Source organism: Oncorhynchus masou, unplaced genomic scaffold (assembly GCF_036934945.1).
Source record: "Oncorhynchus masou masou isolate Uvic2021 unplaced genomic scaffold, UVic_Omas_1.1 unplaced_scaffold_2048, whole genome shotgun sequence".
Classification (NCBI taxonomy): Eukaryota; Metazoa; Chordata; class Actinopteri; order Salmoniformes; family Salmonidae; genus Oncorhynchus; species Oncorhynchus masou.
The window spans coordinates 6,826-25,000 of record NW_027008536.1 but is presented as its reverse complement, the minus strand read 5'-3'; the positions used below and the strand labels follow the sequence as shown (position 1 = coordinate 25,000).

At 42.1% G+C, this 18,175-nt stretch overlaps 2 protein-coding genes across 2 annotated transcripts in view; one reads left to right on the top strand and one right to left on the bottom strand.

Annotated features, from left to right (window-relative positions):
- The window catches only part of LOC135532823 (tripartite motif-containing protein 16-like), a 25,651-nt gene extending 21,181 nt beyond the window's left edge, over positions 1-4,470 (bottom strand). Inside the window, exons 1-2 of the mRNA XM_064960256.1 lie at positions 3,803-4,470; positions 3,273-3,368 (exon numbers count right to left, since the gene is read on the bottom strand). Of these exons, the coding sequence (XP_064816328.1) occupies positions 3,273-3,368; positions 3,803-4,399 (693 nt within the window). The 5' untranslated portion in view covers positions 4,400-4,470. The remainder of the gene's footprint in view (positions 1-3,272; positions 3,369-3,802) is intronic.
- Positions 4,471-12,140: 7,670 nt separating this feature from the next.
- On the top strand, positions 12,141-13,566 carry LOC135532821 (E3 ubiquitin-protein ligase TRIM47-like). Its single transcript, XM_064960255.1, has 2 exons — positions 12,141-12,762; positions 13,197-13,566. The coding sequence occupies exons 1-2, from the start codon at positions 12,166-12,168 to the stop codon at positions 13,440-13,442; spliced, it is 843 nt and encodes a 280-aa protein (XP_064816327.1). The 5' UTR covers positions 12,141-12,165; the 3' UTR covers positions 13,443-13,566.
- The last annotated feature ends 4,609 nt before the right edge of the window (positions 13,567-18,175 follow it).

Below are 18,175 nucleotides of genomic sequence, written 5' to 3'. Positions count from 1 at the left end.
ACAGACAGGTACAGAACACCTCTTGGTCCTGCTCTACTCTACTCTACACATATATATCTCATATCATCATTCAGAACTTTAAGCATATCTTTGGGAGGACGTCCAGCCTGTTTGACAAAGATAAACAAAGAATTTTTTCCAAATTTGTGCTGACAAAATAATCAAATGTAATGTTTTTTACCAAAAACTCTACATGGAAAGCAGAAAGCTGTGATCAATTAAATACAACGTTAACTAGATATTATCTGTGTCATTTATAGCCTGGCACAGATAGTAAAACTACATTAAATACAACGTTAACTAGATATTATCTGTGTCATTTATAGCCTGGCACAGATAGTGAAACTACATTAAATACAACGTTAACTAGATATTATCTGTGTCATTTATAGCCTGGCACAGATAGTGAAACTACATTAAATACAACGTTAACTAGATATTATCTGTGTCATTTATAGCCTGGCACAGATAGTAAAACTACATTAAATACAACGTTAACTAGATGTTATCTGTGTCATTTATAGCCTGGCACAGATAGTAAAACTACATTAAATACAACGTTAACTAGATATTATCTGTGTCATTTATAGCCTGGCACAGATAGTAAAACTACATTAAATACAACGTTAACTAGATATTATCTGTGTCATTTATAGCCTGGCACAGATAGTAAAACTACTGTAGCGACCCGCACAGACAGCTGTGTGTTATGTGTTCGGCTAGTAGCTGGTTGTGTTGTACTTACCAGTTCCCAGTGTTCGCGGGGTCCGACATGCCAATCAACCTGCTATCTGCCAATCACAGGAATGCCTGGGATGTTCTGATGCCGGGCATCCTGGTGGTTGGCGGAGTGGCGTGGAGGGGGCGGGGCATTGGAAGTTAAGCTTCAGCCTTTGTTCTCTCTCTGACGTCTGGGCTTCACAAGAGAAGGTCCCGATTGGCTTGTGGGGTATCTTTCATTTATTTGGCGTGAGCTCAGGCCAAACAGTAGCCTGTGTAAAGTTGCTAATAAACCGTCAATTCGTAACTCAATCCTCTGTCTGGACAATTGTTCCTTTATGATCGAGTCAGGTCATTACACTACATTAAATACAACGTTAACTAGATATCATCGCCACATAACTTATGTCGAATTTAAAAGACACCGTTACCGTTAGTAACGTCTGTTACACTGTAACTTACAGGCAGCCTCACATAAAAACCTATTGGTTAACAAAGCTTTGATTATGACCAAAGTCTATAGTAGTGAAAACTCTCTCTCTCTATTCTAACTTACCACACATTCACATCACTGCCTCGACATGAATGTGTCCTGTCAGAGCCGTTTCCTGTCCGTTAACTGTTAACAGTCTCGAGCCACAGCTTAACCAATGAGCTACAAGGAGGACTGACAGTCACGAGCGGTGCAGCAGCCTCTGCAGCAGCAGCCTCCCCCGGGTCCTAGTGCCCGCCCGGTAAGACGGTTAAGATGCGATGGAACGGTTGACGGAGAGAAAATAAATCAGAGAAAATATATTGACTGATATATTGAATTGTTTAGGGAAGCTTTAGCTTTGGCTTTAATACATTCTGAAAATACTTGAAAATAAAAATAATAGTAGCCCTCCTCAGGAACAACAAAACCCTCACAGACCAACTTCTTCTTCTATGATATAATGGAGGTCCTCAAATCTTATTTTGGGGATATGGAGGCGTCTCGTGTGGCCAATAGCCTGGGGAAATGCATAGCGCCAAATTCAAATAATACGCGATAACTCAAACTTTCATTAAATCACACATGCAGGGTACTCGATTAAAGCTACACTCGTTATGAATCCAGCCAACACGTCAGACTTTAAAAATGCTTTTCGGCGAAAGCATGAGAAGCTATTATCTGATAGCATGCACCCCCCTGAACCACCTGAACGAGATGTAAACAAATTAATTAGCGTCGCCGGCGCTACACAAAACGCTGAAATAAAATATAAAACATGCATTACCTTTGACGAGCTTCTTTGTTGGCACTCCAATATGTCCCATAAACATCACAATTGGTCCTTTTTTCGATTAATTCCGTCCATGTTTACCCAAAATGTCCATTTATAAAGCCCGTTTTGATCCAGAAAAAAAACAGCTTTCCAAAACGCAACGTCATGACAAAACATTTCAAAAGTTGCTTAAAACTATGCCAAAATACTTCAAACTACTTTTGTAATCCAACTTTAGGTATTTTTAAACGTTAATAATCGATCAAATTGTTGACGGGGCGATCTGTATTCAATAACAGCAAGTCAACAATACATGCACGGTTTTCTCTCTTCCATAACATAATCCACAGTGTCACCTCTGCCTCTTCTTCGTTTCACCAATGATTAACTTCAACCCAAAGACTGGTGACATCCTGTGGAAGTTGTAGGAACTGTAAACTGGGCGCTATATAATTTCCCTTGACAAAGACAATTCAGGGAACTGCCAGAGGGATTTTTGTTTTTCTGAACAGTTTTTCCTTGGGCTTTTGCCTGCTACATAAGTTCTGTTATAGTCACAGACATGATTGAACCAGTTTTAGAAACTTCAGAGTGTTTTCTATCCACACATACTAATCATATGCATATACTATAGTCCTGGCATGAGTAGCAGGAAGTTGAAATTTTGCACGCTTTTTATCAAAAAGTAGAAATGCTGCACTCTATCCTTTAAGAGGTGTGGTCCACAAACCAACATTAAAACCCTCACAGACCAACTTCTTCTATGATATAATGGAGATCCTCAAACCAACGTTAAAGGTGCATGGCGCCACCTACTGTTCTGGAGTGTGTTCAATCACGGTTTACACCATTAAATCCTCCTACCCAACTAAGTTCTTCTGAGAAAATAAAAGAGTCCTATTAACTTCTAATAGACCCTCCCCATCCCCCAAATCCCTTCCAAGTGTAATGTTTACTGTTCATTTCTGATTGTTTATTTCACTTTTGTTTATTGTCTATTTCACTTGCTTTGGCAACATAAACATATATTATTTCCATGCCAATAAAGCCCTATGAATTTAATTCAATTGAGAGAGAGACAGTTCCATTTTAATGTATAGGGGACATGAGTCGGTCATTGTTACTCATGGTTATGTGATGAGGCAGCCCAGTTGGTTACATGAACCAGTCTATTCTCTGAAAGGGGTCCAGACAGCCTGTTCCCAACAGTGGGGTCAGTGGGCTTGGATAGGGGCCCCTCTCCCTCTCTCTCTGACTGGAGGAGATAAGTGAAATGGTGTGTCTCCTCTGGTCAACAATACTCACCTTGAAAGACTTCACAGCTTTTTGGAGCTTCTTCAGCTCCTTCTCTCTCTCCTGGAATCTCTGCTGGACCTTCTGCTGACTCATCCCCAGCTGCCTCTGTGGAGAATCACTCTTCAATGAGCTATCAAGCTTTATTAGTCCAGTAGATCAATAGTATAGTAATGTGACATAGGACCCATAGAGAGGAAGGTCTACAATCCTGAGGAAGTCCCTTTACAATATTATATTATGTTGCTATGTGAATGATTATAGTTTTTATGGTAGGCCTACATGTATCAAAGAGTTGAGACTGAACTTTGGACTCATAAAATGCCATTCAGAATGATAATAGTGTTTGACTTTAGAAAATGGTGATACATTTGGAGAATCTGGGTTGACATATCTATATACTCAAGGTTTGTGTTCATATTTGTGGATCCATTTCATATTGTATATAATATAATGATCTCATATTCAAACAGATTTAGTTCCTACTGTATCTTTAATTCTTAGTTTATCAGACAGCCACCAACAAGTTGTTCTGGTCTTACCTGTTTCTCAGTCCTCTCTGCTGCAGCTGACACTGTATCATGGCCTTTATGTTCATCCATTGTACACAGCAGACAGATACACTGCTGATCGGTACGACAGTAAACCTCCAGCAGTTTGTCATGATGAGAGCAGATCTTCTCCTGTAGTTGTGCGGTGGCTTTGACCAGCTTGTGCTTCTTGAAAGCAGGAGACTCATAGTGAGGTTGGAGGTGAGTCTCACAGTAAGAGGCCAGACATGCCAGACAGGACATGAGGGCTTTCTGCTTTCTGGTCCCAGTGCAGAAATCACACGCCACATCTCCAGGTCCAGCATAGCACAGAGCAGGAGGGGGAGCAGCCTGGAGTCCTGTCTTCCTCAGTTTCTCCACCAGCTCAGCCAACATGTTATTTTTCCTCAGATTAGGCCTTGGAGTGAAGGTCTCTCTGCACTGAGGACAGCTATAGACCCCTTTCAGAACATCCTGATCCCAGCAGCCCTCAATACAGCTCCTACAGTAACTGTGTCCACAGGGAATAGTGACCGGCTCCTTCAGTAGATCCAGACAGACAGAACAACAGAACTGGTCCTGGTCCAGCAGAACTCCCTGTTGAGCCATTTGGACGGTTGTTCACTCTCACACAGGCAGACGACAGAGAGACTCAGATCAGTTTCGTTTCCTCAGAAGAGAGTTTGTGGGAGGGGGAGGGACTTCCTGGTTCTGCCAGAGGGCTGGGGTTAGAGGGAGGGAAGGAGGGAGTGAGAGAGGGAGGGGTTAGAGGACGGGAGGGAGAGAGAGAGGCAAAGTTGAGAAGGAGACAATATTTTAGTTCCTAGGTTAGGACCCTTAATATGGAATAAATTAAATAGAGTGGTTAGAATATATAAAGGGTAACAGTTTCTATGAAGTACATATCTATAATGCTTTTAATGAATGTTGTAAAGTCTTAAACTGATGTGCTGTGATACTAACTATAAGCGTCCATAATAACTCATACGTGGTTGTAAAAGTGTACAATGTGTTGTAGATAATTAGCTACAATGGGGGAGGGGGACTTGAAATGGATACAATGTACTGTAGGTGAAATGAATACTGTATGTACAGACTGATCATTGAGAATGATGTGACACTTTACATTACAGTGTGTTTATTGGTGTGTAATTGGTCCTGGTGGTACAGTGGTGTAACAGGTACTGTGATGCCTCATTCCTCCACTGTACCAGCAGCAGTAACCCAAACCAGTAATAAGGCTACTGTCATGGAAAGAGGTACAGGAAATATAAAGGATCTACACATCTATGATATACTGTATGTAATGATATGTCTACTAGATGGTGTTCTATACTGTATGTAATGATATGTCTTCTAGATGGTGTTATATACTGTATGTAATGATATGTCTACTAGATGGTGTTCTATACTGTATGTAATGATATGTCTACTAGATGGTGTTCTATACTGTATGTAATGATATGTCTACTAGATGGTGTTCTATACTGTATGTAATGATATGTCTTCTAGATGGTGTTCTATACTGTATGTAATGATATGTCTACTAGATGGTGTTCTATACTGTATGTAATGATATGTCTACTAGATGGTGTTCTATACTGTATGTAATGATATGTCTACTAGATGGTGTTCTTTACTGTATGTAATGATATGTCTTCTAGATGGTGTTCTATACTGTATGTAATGATATGTCTTCTAGATGGTGTTCTATACTGTATGTAATGATATGTCTTCTAGATGGTGTTCTATACTGTATGTAATGATATGTCTACTAGATGGTGTTCTATACTGTATGTAATGATATGTCTTCTAGATGGTGTTATATACTGTATGTAATGATATGTCTACTAGATGGTGTTCTATACTGTATGTAATGATATGTCTACTAGATGGTGTTCTATACTGTATGTAATGATATGTCTACTAGATGGTGTTCTATACTGTATGTAATGATATGTCTTCTAGATGGTGTTCTATACTGTATGTAATGATATGTCTACTAGATGGTGTTCTATACTGTATGTAATGATATGTCTTCTAGATGGTGTTCTATACTGTATGTAATGATATGTCTACTAGATGGTGTTCTATACTGTATGTAATGATATGTCTACTAGATGGTGTTCTATACTGTATGTAATGATATGTCTTCTAGATGGTGTTCTATATTGTATGTAATGATATGTCTACTAGATGGTGTTCTATACTGTATGTAATGATATGTCTTCTAGATGGTGTTCTATACTGTATGTAATGATATGTCTTCTAGATGGTGTTCTATACTGTATGTAATGATATGTCTACTAGATGGTGTTCTATACTGTATGTAATGATATGTCTACTAGATGGTGTTCTATACTGTATGTAATGATATGTCTTCTAGATGGTGTTCTATACTGTATGTAATGATATGTCTACTAGATGGTGTTCTATACTGTATGTAATGATATGTCTTCTAGATGGTGTTCTATACTGTATGTAATGATATGTCTTCTAGATGGTGTTCTATACTGTATGTAATGATATGTCTTCTAGATGGTGTTCTATACTGTATGTAATGATATGTCTTCTAGATGGTGTTCTATACTGTATGTAATGATATGTCTTCTAGATGGTGTTCTATACTGTATGTAATGATATGTCTACTAGATGGTGTTCTATACTGTATGTAATGATATGTCTACTAGATGGTGTTCTATACTGTATGTAATGATATGTCTACTAGATGGTGTTCTATACTGTATGTAATGATATGTCTACTAGATGGTGTTCTATACTGTATGTAATGATATGTCTCTGTCTTCTAGATAGTGTTCAACCGTTCGCTGCCTGCACCCGACGCCCGACTAGCATCACCACCCTGGATGGTTCCGACCTAGAATATGTGGACATCTATAAGTGCCTAGGTGTCTGGCTAGACTGTAAACTTTCCTTCCAGACTCATATCAAACATCTCCAATCCAAAATCAAATCTAGAATCGGCTTTCTATTTCGCAACAAAGCCTCCTTCACTCACGCCGCCAAACTGACTATCCTACCAATCCTCGACTTTGGCGATGTCATCTACAAAATGGCTTCCAATACTCCACTCAGCAAACTGATACAGTTTATCATAGTGCCATCCGTTTTGTTACTAAAGCACCCTATACCACCCACCACTGCGACCTGTATGCTCTTGTTGGTTGGCCCTTGCTTCATTCTCGGCAACACCCATCCGTAGCACGCGCTCCAGCAGGTGTATCTCACTGATCATCCCTAAAGCCAACACCTCCTTTGGCTGCCTTTCCTTCCAGTTCTCTGCTGCCTGTGACTGGAACTTTTATCTCACTCACCAACTTTAAACATCTGCTATCTGAGCAGCTAACCGATCGCTGCAGCTGTACATAGTACATCGGTAAATAGCCCACCCAATTTACCTACCTCATCCCCATACTGTTTTTGTTTATTTACTTTTCTGCTCTTTTGCACACAAGTATCTCTACCTGCACATGACCATCTGATCATTTATCACTCCAGTGTTAATCTGCTAAATTGTAATTATTCGCCTACCTCCTCATGCCTTTTGCACACAATGTATATAGACTCTCTTTTTTTCTACTGTGTTATTGACTTGTTAATTGTTTACTCCATGTGCAACTCTGTGTTGTCTGTTCACACTGCTATGATTTATCTTGGCCAGGTTGCAGTTGTAAATGAGAACTTGTTCTCGACGAACTTGTTCTCGACGAAATAAAGGTGAAATAAAAATAAAAAGACAATAACATTGAGCACGTCTGGGACCTGTTGGACCGGAGGGTTTGCAGATGCCTTGGTGGAAGAGTGGGGTAACATCTCACAGCAAGAACTGGAAAATCTGGTGCAGTCCATGAGGAGTAGATGCACTGCAGTACTTAATGCAGCTGGTGGCCACACCAGATACTGACTGTTACTTTTGATTTTGACCCCCCTTTGTTCAGGGACACATTATTCCATTTCTGTTAGTCACATGTCTTTGGAACTTGTTCAGTTTACGTCTCAGTTGTTGAAGCTTGTTCTGTTCATACAAATATTTACACATGATTTGTGTTTCTATGTTTTGGCCGGGTATGGTTACCAATCAGGGACAGCTGTCTATCGTTGTCTCTGATTGGGCATCATACTTAGGCAGCCCTTTCCCTCCTTCTGTGTGGGATCTTGTTCCTTGTTTGTGTGCAGGTAGTTGAAGAAAGCTATTCGGTCGTTGGTTTCTTTATTGTTTTTTTTTTCTGAAGTTTCACTTCTGTAAGGGGTGTCCACATACTGCTGTATATATAGTGTATCTGTAAGGGGTGTCCACATACTGCTGTATATATAGTGTATCTGTAAGGGGTGTCCACATACTGCTGTATATATAGTGTATATGTAAGGGGTGTCACATACTGCTGTATATATAGTGTATCTGTAAGGGGTGTCCACATACTGCTGTATATATAGTGTATCTGTAAGGGGTGTCCACATACTGCTGCATATATAGTGTATCTGTAAGGGGTGTCCACATACTGCTGTATATATAGTGTATATGTAAGGGGTGTCCACATACTGCTGTATATATAGTGTATCTGTAAGGGGTGTCCACATACTGCTGTATATATAGTGTATCTGTAAGGGGTGTCCACATACTGCTGTATATATAGTGTATCTGTAAGGGGTGTCCACATACTGCTGTATATATAGTGTATATGTAAGGGGTGTCACATACTGCTGTATATATAGTGTATCTGTAAGGGGTGTCACATACTGCTGTATATATAGTGTATCTGTAAGGGGTGTCCACATACTGCTGTATATATAGTGTATCTGTAAGGGGTGTCCACATACTGCTGTATATATAGTGTATCTGTAAGGGGTGTCCACATACTGCTGTATATATAGTGTATCTGTAAGGGGTGTCCACATACTGCTGTATATATAGTGTATCTGTAAGGGGTGTCCACATACTGCTGTATATATAGTGTATCTGTAAGGGGTGTCCACATACTGCTGTATATATAGTGTATCTGTAAGGGGTGTCCACATACTGCTGTATATATAGTGTATCTGTAAGGGGTGTCCACATACTGCTGTATATATAGTGTATCTGTAAGGGGTGTCCACATACTGCTGTATATATAGTGTATCTGTAAGGGGTGTCCACATACTGCTGTATATATAGTGTATCTGTAAGGGGTGTCCACATACTGCTGTATATATAGTGTATCTGTAAGGGGTGTCCACATACTGCTGTATATATAGTGTATCTGTAAGGGGTGTCCACATACTGCTGTATATATAGTGTATCTGTAAGGGGTGTCCACATACTGCTGTATATATAGTGTATATATAGTTTATCTGTGAGGTCCCTCCGTGGAATTCAAACACAGATTCAACCACAAAGACCAGGGAGGTTTTCCAACGCCTCAACGGCTCAGTCTTAGATCGCTGCTCCTGAGTGGCGCAGGGGCCTAAGGCACTGCATCTCAGTACAATAGGTGTCACTACAGTCCCTGGTTTGAATCCAGGCTGTATCACAGGGGCCTAAGGCACTGCATCTCAGTACAATAGGTGTCACTACAGTCCCTGGTTTGAATCCAGGCTGTATCACAGGGGCCTAAGGCACTGCATCTCAGTACAATAGGTGTCACTACAGTCCCTGGTTTGAATCCAGGCTGTATCACAGGGGCCTAAGGCACTGCATCTCAGTACAATAGGTGTCACTACAGTCCCTGGTTTGAATCCAGGCTGTATCACAGGGGCCTAAGGCACTGCATCTCAGTACAATAGGTGTCACTACAGTCCCTGGTTTGAATCCAGGCTGTATCACAGTGGTCAAAGGCACTGCATCTCAGTACAAGAGGTGTCACTACAGTCCCTGGTTTGAATCCAGGCTGTATCACAACCGGCCGTGATTGGGAGTCCCATAGGGTGGAGCACAATTGTCCCAGCGTTGTCCGGGGTAGGCCGTCATTGTAAATACGAATTTGTTCTTAACTGACTTGTCTAGTTTAAAAAAGGTTAAAACACTTAGAGTTTAATGGCTGTGGAGAATGCAAATTAATTACTTAAAATCATACAATGTGATTTTCTTGATTTTTGTTTTAGATTCCGTCCCTCACAGTTTAAGTGTACCTATGATAAAAATTACAGACCTCTACATGCTTTGTAAGTAGGAAAACCTGCAAAATCTGCAGTGTATCAAATAATTGTTCTCCCCACTGTAGGTGCCCCTATTGAAATCAAATCAGACATCAACAGCATCATCCTGGAAACCCTAGACCCACTCCAATTCACATACCGCCCCAACAGATCCACAGATGACGCAATCCCAATGGCACTCTACACTGCCCTTTCCCACCTGGACAACAGGATCAGTTACATGAGAATGCTAAGCTAAGCTAAGGAGCCTGGGACTAAACACCTCCCTCTGCAACTGGATCATGGACTTCCTGATGGGCAGCAATGGTGGACAAAATGATATGTAGATTAGACATGCTATGTTGAGTTAACCTTAGAGAATTGTCTCTTGTTATGTGCTCGTATTACTTCGCTGATTCAGGCTTGTCTTTGTGTGACTTAGTCACAAGGCCGTACAGCTCAGAGCCGTTTGGGTTACGACCGCAGGGTGTGACACATCCCGTTTCAGTTCTATCTGAAGGAAGTCATCTCTATAGAAACGGGCAGGAAGTAACAGAGAAGAGTGTGCAATCTGAACAGACAAGCTTTTCTATACTCAGTTTCTACACACTAACTGTCATATAGAGGAGAGGAAGTAGTTTCTAGAAAATGATTCGGATCGGTTAACTACTCCATTGTTGTAAATCTTATAATTAATTGTTTGAAAGAATCTGAAGCCTAAGGGGTGCGTGCTCAGTCCCCTCCTGTACTCCCTGTTCACCCACAACTGCCATAAGCCATAAGGGAGACTAGACAACTACCACACCACTACCACTATCAGATTAGAGCCATAAAGGAGACTAGACATCTACCACCCCACTACAACTATCAGATTAGAGCCATAAGGGAGACTAGACATCTACCACCCCACTACCACAATCAGATTAGAGCCATAAGGGAGACTAGACATCTACCACCCCACTACCACTATCAGATTAGAGCCATAAGGGAGACTAGACATCTACCACCCCACTACCACTATCACTATACTAAGGCCTGTAATTTTCATCATACGTACACTTCAAACTTTTGTTATTGACCAAATACTTATTTTACACCATAATTTGCAAATAACTTCATTAAATGTGATTAAATGTGATTTTCTGGATTTTTTTCTCATTTTGTCTGTCATAGTTGAAGTGTACATATGATGAAAATTACAGGCCTCTCTCATCTTTTTAAGTGGGAGAACTTGCACAATTGGTGGCTGACGAAATACTTTTTTGCCCCACTGTATCTAGTCTTCCTTATGGCTATTTTTAAAGTTTGATTGTATTTTTGAAAGTGTTAGATAATTCTCAATCTGCGTTGTGTCTTTTCTAAGAACAGTCCTTATCCGTGGTACTGTATATTAACTATATACCACACCTCCTCAGTCCTTATCTGTGGTACTGTATATTAACTATATACCACACCTCCTCAGTCCTTATCTGTGGTACTGTATATTAACTATATACCACACCTCCTCAGTCCTTATCCGTGGTACTGTATATTAACTATATACCACACCTCCTCAGTCCTTATCTGTGGTACTGTATATTAACTATATACCACACCTCCTCAGTCCTTATCTGTGGTACTGTATATTAACTATATACCACACCTCCTCAGTCCTTATCTGTGGTACTGTATATTAACTATATACCACACCTCCTCAGTCCTTATCTGTGGTACTGTATATTAACTATATACCACACCTCCTCAGTCCTTATCTGTGGTACTGTATATTAACTATATACCACACCTCCTCAGTCCTTATCTGTGGTACTGTATATTAACTATATACCACACCTCCTCAGTCCTTATCTGTGGTACTGTATATTAACTATATACCACACCTCCTCAGTCCTTATTGATTAATTACAACACATAGGTGTATTATAAGGCATTATAAAGGTCATTAAAATAATGATACATACGTACTTCATAGAAACTGTTACCCTTCATATATTCTAACAACTCACATTTTAAGATTCATTATGTCATTTGTTCCATGTTAAGGGCTCTAACCTTGGAACAAAACTATTTGTCTCCCTCTTGCTGTTGCATGCAGTTCCTCTCTCTCTTCCTTCATTCCTCTAACCCCTCCCTCCTTTCTAACCCCACCCCTCTGGCAGAACCAGGAAGTCCCTCCCCTTCCCACAAACTCTTTTCTGAGGAAACGCAACTGATCTGTGTCTGTGTGAGAGTGAACAACCGTCCAAATGGCTCAACAGGGAGTTCTGCTGGACCAGGACCAGTTCTGTTGTTCTGTCTGTCTGGATCTACTGAAGGAGCCGGTGGTTATTCCCTGTGGACACAGTTACTGTAGGAGCTGTATTGAGGGCTGCTGGGATCAGGATGTTCTGAAAGGGGTCTATAGCTGTCCTCAGTGCAGACATACCTTCACTACAAGACCTACGCTGATGAAAAATAACATGTTGGCTGAGGTGGTGGAGAAACTGAGGAAGACAGGACTCCAGGCTGCTCCCCCTCCTGCTCTGTGCTATGCTGGACCTGGAGATGTGGTGTGTGATGTCTGCACTGGGACCAGAAAGCAGAAAGCCCTCATGTCCTGTCTGGCGTGTCTGGCCTCTTACTGTGAGACTCACCTCCAATCTCACTATGAATCTCCTGCTTTGAAGAAGCACAAGCTGGTCAAAGCCAACGCACAACTACAGGAGAAGATCTGCTCTCATCATGACAAACTGCTGGAGGTTTACTGTCGTACCGATCAGCAGTGTATCTGTTATCTGTGTACAATGGATGAACATAAAGGCCATGATACAGTGTCAGCTGCAGCAGAGAGGACTGAGAAACAGGTAAGACCAGAACAACTTGTTGGTGGCTGTCTGATAAACAAAGAATTAAAAATACAGTAGGAACTAAATCTGATTGAATATGAGATCATTATATTATATACAATATGAAATGGATCCACAAATATGAACACAAACCTTGAGTATATAGACATGTTAACCCAGATTCTCCAAATGTATCACCATTTTCTAAAGTCAAACACTATTATCATTCTGAATAGCGTTTTTTGAGTCCAAAGTTCAGCCTCAACACCTTGATACATGAAATCCTGCCATAAAAACTATAATCATTCACATAGCAACATAATATAATATTGTAAAGGGACTTCCTCAGGATTGTAGACCTTCCTCTCTATGGGTCCTATGTCACATTACTATACTATTGATCTACTGGACTAATAAAGCTGGATAGCTCATTGAAGAGTGATTCTCCACAGAGGCAGCTGGGGATGAGTCAGCAGAAGGTCCAGCAGAGATTCCAGGAGAGAGAGAAGGAGCTGAAGGAGCTCCAACAGGCTGTGGAGTCTTTCAAGGTGAGTATTGTTGACCAGAGGAGACACACCATTTCACTTCTCTCCTCCAGTCAGAGAGAGAGAGAGGGGGGCTCCTATTCAATCCCACTGACCCCACTGTTGGGAACAGGCTGTCTGGACCCCTTTCAGAGAATAGACTGGTTCATGTAACCGACTGGGCTGCATCATCACATAACCATGAGTAACCATGACGACTCATGTCCCCTATACATTAAAATGGAACTGTCTCTCTCTCAATTGAATTAAATTCATAGGGCTTTATTGGCATGGAAATATATGTTTCATTGTCAAAGCAAGTGAAATAGACAATAAACAAAAGTGAAATAAACAATCAGAAATGAACAGTAAACATTACACTTGGAAGTGATTTGGGGGATGGGGGAGGGTCTATTAGAAGTTAGTAGGACTCTTTTATTTTCTCAGAAGTACTGAGTTTGGTTGGAGGATTTAGAGGTGTAAACCGTGATTGAACACACTCCAGAACAGTAGGTGGCGCCATGCACCTTTAACGTTGGTTTGTGGACCACACCTCTTAAAGGATAGGGTGCAGCATTTCTACTTTTTGATAAAAAGCATGTGGGTTTTGTTGTTCAACTTCCTGCTACTCATGCCAGGACTATAGTATATGTATATGATTAGTATGTGTGGATAGAAAACACTCTGAAGTTTCTAAAACTGGTTCAATCATGTCTGTGACTATAACAGAACTTATGTAGCAGGCAAAAGCCCAAGGAAAAACTGTTCAGAAAAACAAAAATCCCTCTGGCAGTTCCCTGAATTGTCTTTGTCAAGGGAAATTAGATAGCGCCCAGTTTACAGTTCCTACAACTTCCACAGGATGTCACCAGTCTTTGGGTTGAAGTTAATCATTGGTGAAACGAAGAAGAGGCAGAGGTGACACTGTGGATTATGTTGTGGAAGAGAGAAAACCGTGCATGTATTGTTGACTTGCTGTTATTGAATACAGATCGCCCCGTCAACAATTTGATCGATTATTAACGTTTAAAAATACCTAAAGTTGGATTACAAAAGTAGTTTGAAATATTTTGGCATAGTTTTAAGCAACTTTTGAAATGTTTTGTCATGACGTTGCGTTTTGGAAAGCTGTTTTTTTCTGGATCAAAACGGGCTTTATAAATGGACATTTTGGGTAAACATGGACGGAATTAATCGAAAAAAAGGACCAATTGTGATGTTTATGGGACATATTGGAGTGCCAACAAAGAAGCTCGTCAAAGGTAATGCATGTTTTATATTTTATTTCAGCGTTTTGTGTAGCGCCGGCGACGCTAATTCATTTGTTTACATCTCGTTCAGGTGGTTCAGGGGGTGCATGCTATCAGATAATAGCTTCTCATGCTTTCGCCGAAAAGCATTTTTAAAATCTGACATAATGGCTGGATTCACAACGAGTGTAGCTTTAATTGAGTACCCTGCATGTGTGATTTAATGAAAGTTTGAGTTTTATCGCGTATTATTTGAATTTGGCGCTATGCATTTCCCCAGGCTATTGGCCACACGAGACGCCTCCATATCCCCAAAATAAGATTTGAGGACCTCCATTATATCATAGAAGAAGAAGTTGGTCTGTGAGGGTTTTGTTGTTCCTGAGGAGGGCTACTATTATTTTTATTTTCAAGTATTTTCAGAATGTATTAAAGCCAAAGCTAAAGCTTCCCTAAACAATTCAATATATCAGTCAATATATTTTCTCTGTGATTTATTTTCTCTCCGTCAACCGTTCCATCGCATCTTAACCGTCTTACCGGGCGGGCACTAGGACCCGGGGAGGCTGCTGCTGCAGAGGCTGCTGCACCGCTCGTGACTGTCAGTCCTCCTTGTAGCTCATTGGTTAAGCTGTGGCTCGAGACTGTTAACAGTTAACGGACAGGAAACGGCTCTGACAGGACACATTCATGTCGAGGCAGTGATGTGAATGTGTGGTAAGTTTGAATAGAGAGAGAGAGTTTTCACTACTATAGACTTTGGTCATAATCAAAGCTTTGTTAACCAATAGGTTTTTATGTGAGGCTGCCTGTAAGTTACAGTGTAACAGACGTTACTAACGGTAACGGTGTCTTTTAAATTCGACATAAGTTATGTGGCGATGATATCTAGCTAACGTTGTATTTAATGTAGTGTAATGACCTGACTCGATCATAAAGGAACAATTGTCCAGACAGAGGATTGAGTTACGAATTGACGGTTTATTAGCAACTTTACACAGGCTACTGTTTGGCCTGAGCTCACGCCAAATAAATGAAAGATACCCCACAAGCCAATCGGGACCTTCTCTTGTGAAGCCCAGACGTCAGAGAGAGAACAAAGGCTGAAGCTTAACTTCCAATGCCCCGCCCCCTCCACGCCACTCCGCCAACCACCAGGATGCCCGGCATCAGAACATCCCAGGCATTCCTGTGATTGGCAGATAGCAGGTTGATTGGCATGTCGGACCCCGCGAACACTGGGAACTGGTAAGTACAACACAACCAGCTACTAGCCGAACACATAACACACAGCTGTCTGTGCGGGTCGCTACAGTAGTTTCACTATCTGTGCCAGGCTATAAATGACACAGATAATATCAAGTTAACGTTGTATTTAATGTAGTTTTACTATCTGTGCCAGGCTATAAATGACACAGATAACATCTAGTTGACGGCTATTGTATTTAATGTTTAGTTTTTACTATCTGTGCCAGGCTATAAATGACACAGATAATATCTAGTTAACGTTGTATTTAATTGATCACAGCTTTCTGCTTTCCATGTAGAGTTTTTGTTAAAAAACATTACATTTGATTATTTTGTCAGCACAAATTTGGAAAAAAATCTTTGTTTATCTTTGTCAAACAGGCTGGGCGTCCTCCCAAAGATATGCTTAAAGTTCTGAATGATGATATGAGATATATATTATATACCAAGAGGTGTTCTGTACCTGTCTGTCCAGGAGGGAGGAGAGTAGAGCAGGACCAAGAGGTGTTCTGTACCTGTCTGTCCAGGAGGGAGGAGAGTAGAGCAGGACCAAGAGGTGTTCTGTACCTGTCTGTCCAGGAGGGAGGAGAGTAGAGCAGGACCAAGAGGTGTTCTGTACCTGTCTGTCCAGGAGGGAGGAGAGTAGAGCAGGACCAAGAGGTGTTCTGTACCTGTCTGTCCAGGAGGGAGGAGAGTAGAGCAGGACCAAGAGGTGTTCTGTACCTGTCTGTCCAGGAGGGAGGAGAGTAGAGCAGGACCAAGAGGTGTTCTGTACCTGTCTGTCCAGGAGGGAGGACAAGGCCTGGTGGACCTGGAGAGCAGGGTGGCAGAGGTCTGACTCAATGAGGTGTAGAGAGACTACTACTAAACCTATTGTCTGTCTCTCTCTCGCTCTCTCTCTCTGTCTCCCTCTCTGTCTGTCTGTCTCTCTGTCCTTCTCTCTGTCCTTCTCTCTGTCCTTCTCTGTCTCTCTCTCTCTCTCTCTCTCTCTCTCTCTCTCTCTCTCCAGCGCTCTGCACAGTCAGCAGTGGAGGACAGTGATCAGATCTTTACTGAGCTGATCCGCTCCATTGAGAGAAGGAGCTCTGAGGTGAAGGAGCTGATCAGAGCCCAAGAGAAGGCTCAAGTGAGTCAAGCTGAAGGACTCCTGGAGCAACTGAAGCAGGAGATCGCTGAGCTGAGGAAGAGAAGCACTGAGCTGGAGCAGCTCTCACACACAGAGGATCACATCCATTTCCTCCAGGTAACTAAACTGTCTTGTTACATGTGATATGAAATTAACTTCATGTGAAACTATTCATCTCAATCATTATGTTGTCCTGTCTGTCTGTCTGTCTTCATGGGAAATGTCTCTCTGTCCTCTCTGTCCGTTCCTCTCTATCTGTCCGTCCCTCTCTCTCTCTCTCTCTCTGTCCGTCTCTCTCTCTGTCCGTCCCTCTCTCTGTTTCTGTCCGTCCCTCTCTCTGTTTCTGTCCGTCCCTCTCTCTGTTTCTGTCCGTCCCTCTCTCTGTTTCTGTCCGTCCCTCTCTCTGTTTCTGTCCGTCCCTCTCTCTGTTTCTGTCCGTCCCTCTCTCTGTTTCTGTCCGTCCCTCTCTCTGTTTCTGTCCGTCCCTCTCTCTGTTTCTGTCCGTCCCTCTCTCTGTTTCTGTCTGTCCCTCTCTCTCTTTCTGTCTGTCCCTCTCTCTCTCTTTCTGTCCGTCCCTCTCTCTCTCTTTCTGTCCGTCCCTCTCTCTCTCTTTCTGTCCGTCCCTCTCTCTCTCTTTCTGTCCGTCCCTCTCTCTCTCTTTCTGTCCGTCCCTCTCTCTGTCTCTCTCTGTCCGTCCCTCTCTCTCTCTCTCTGTCCGTCCCACTCTCTCTCTCTCTCTCGGTGTCTCTCTCTGTCTGTCCCTCTCTGTCTGTCCGTCCCACTCTCTCTCGGTCTCTCTCTCTGTCTGTCCGTCCCTCTCTGTCTGTCCGTTCCTCTCTATCTGTCCGTCCCTCTCTCGCTCTCTGTCCGTCCCTCTCTCTGTTTCTGTCCGTCCCTCTCTCTGTTTCTGTCCGTCCCTCTCTCTCTTTCTCTCTCTCTCTCTGTCCGTCCCTCTCTCTCTTTCTGTCCGTCCCTCTCTCTCTCTTTCTGTCCGTCCCTCTCTCTCTCTTTCTGTCCGTCCCACTCTGTCTCTCTCTGTCCGTCCCTCTCTGTCTGTCCGTCCCACTCTCTCTCTCGGTGTCTCTCTCTGTCCGTCCCTCTCTGTCTGTCCGTCCCACTCTCTCTCGGTCTCTCTCTCTGTCTGTCCGTCTCTCTCTGTCTGTCCGTCCCTCTCTGTCTGTCCGTCCCTCTCTGTCTGTCCGTCCCTCTCTGTCTGTCCGTCCCTCTCTGTCTGTCCGTCCCTCTCTGTCTGTCCGTCCCTCTCTGTCTGTCCGTCCCTCTCT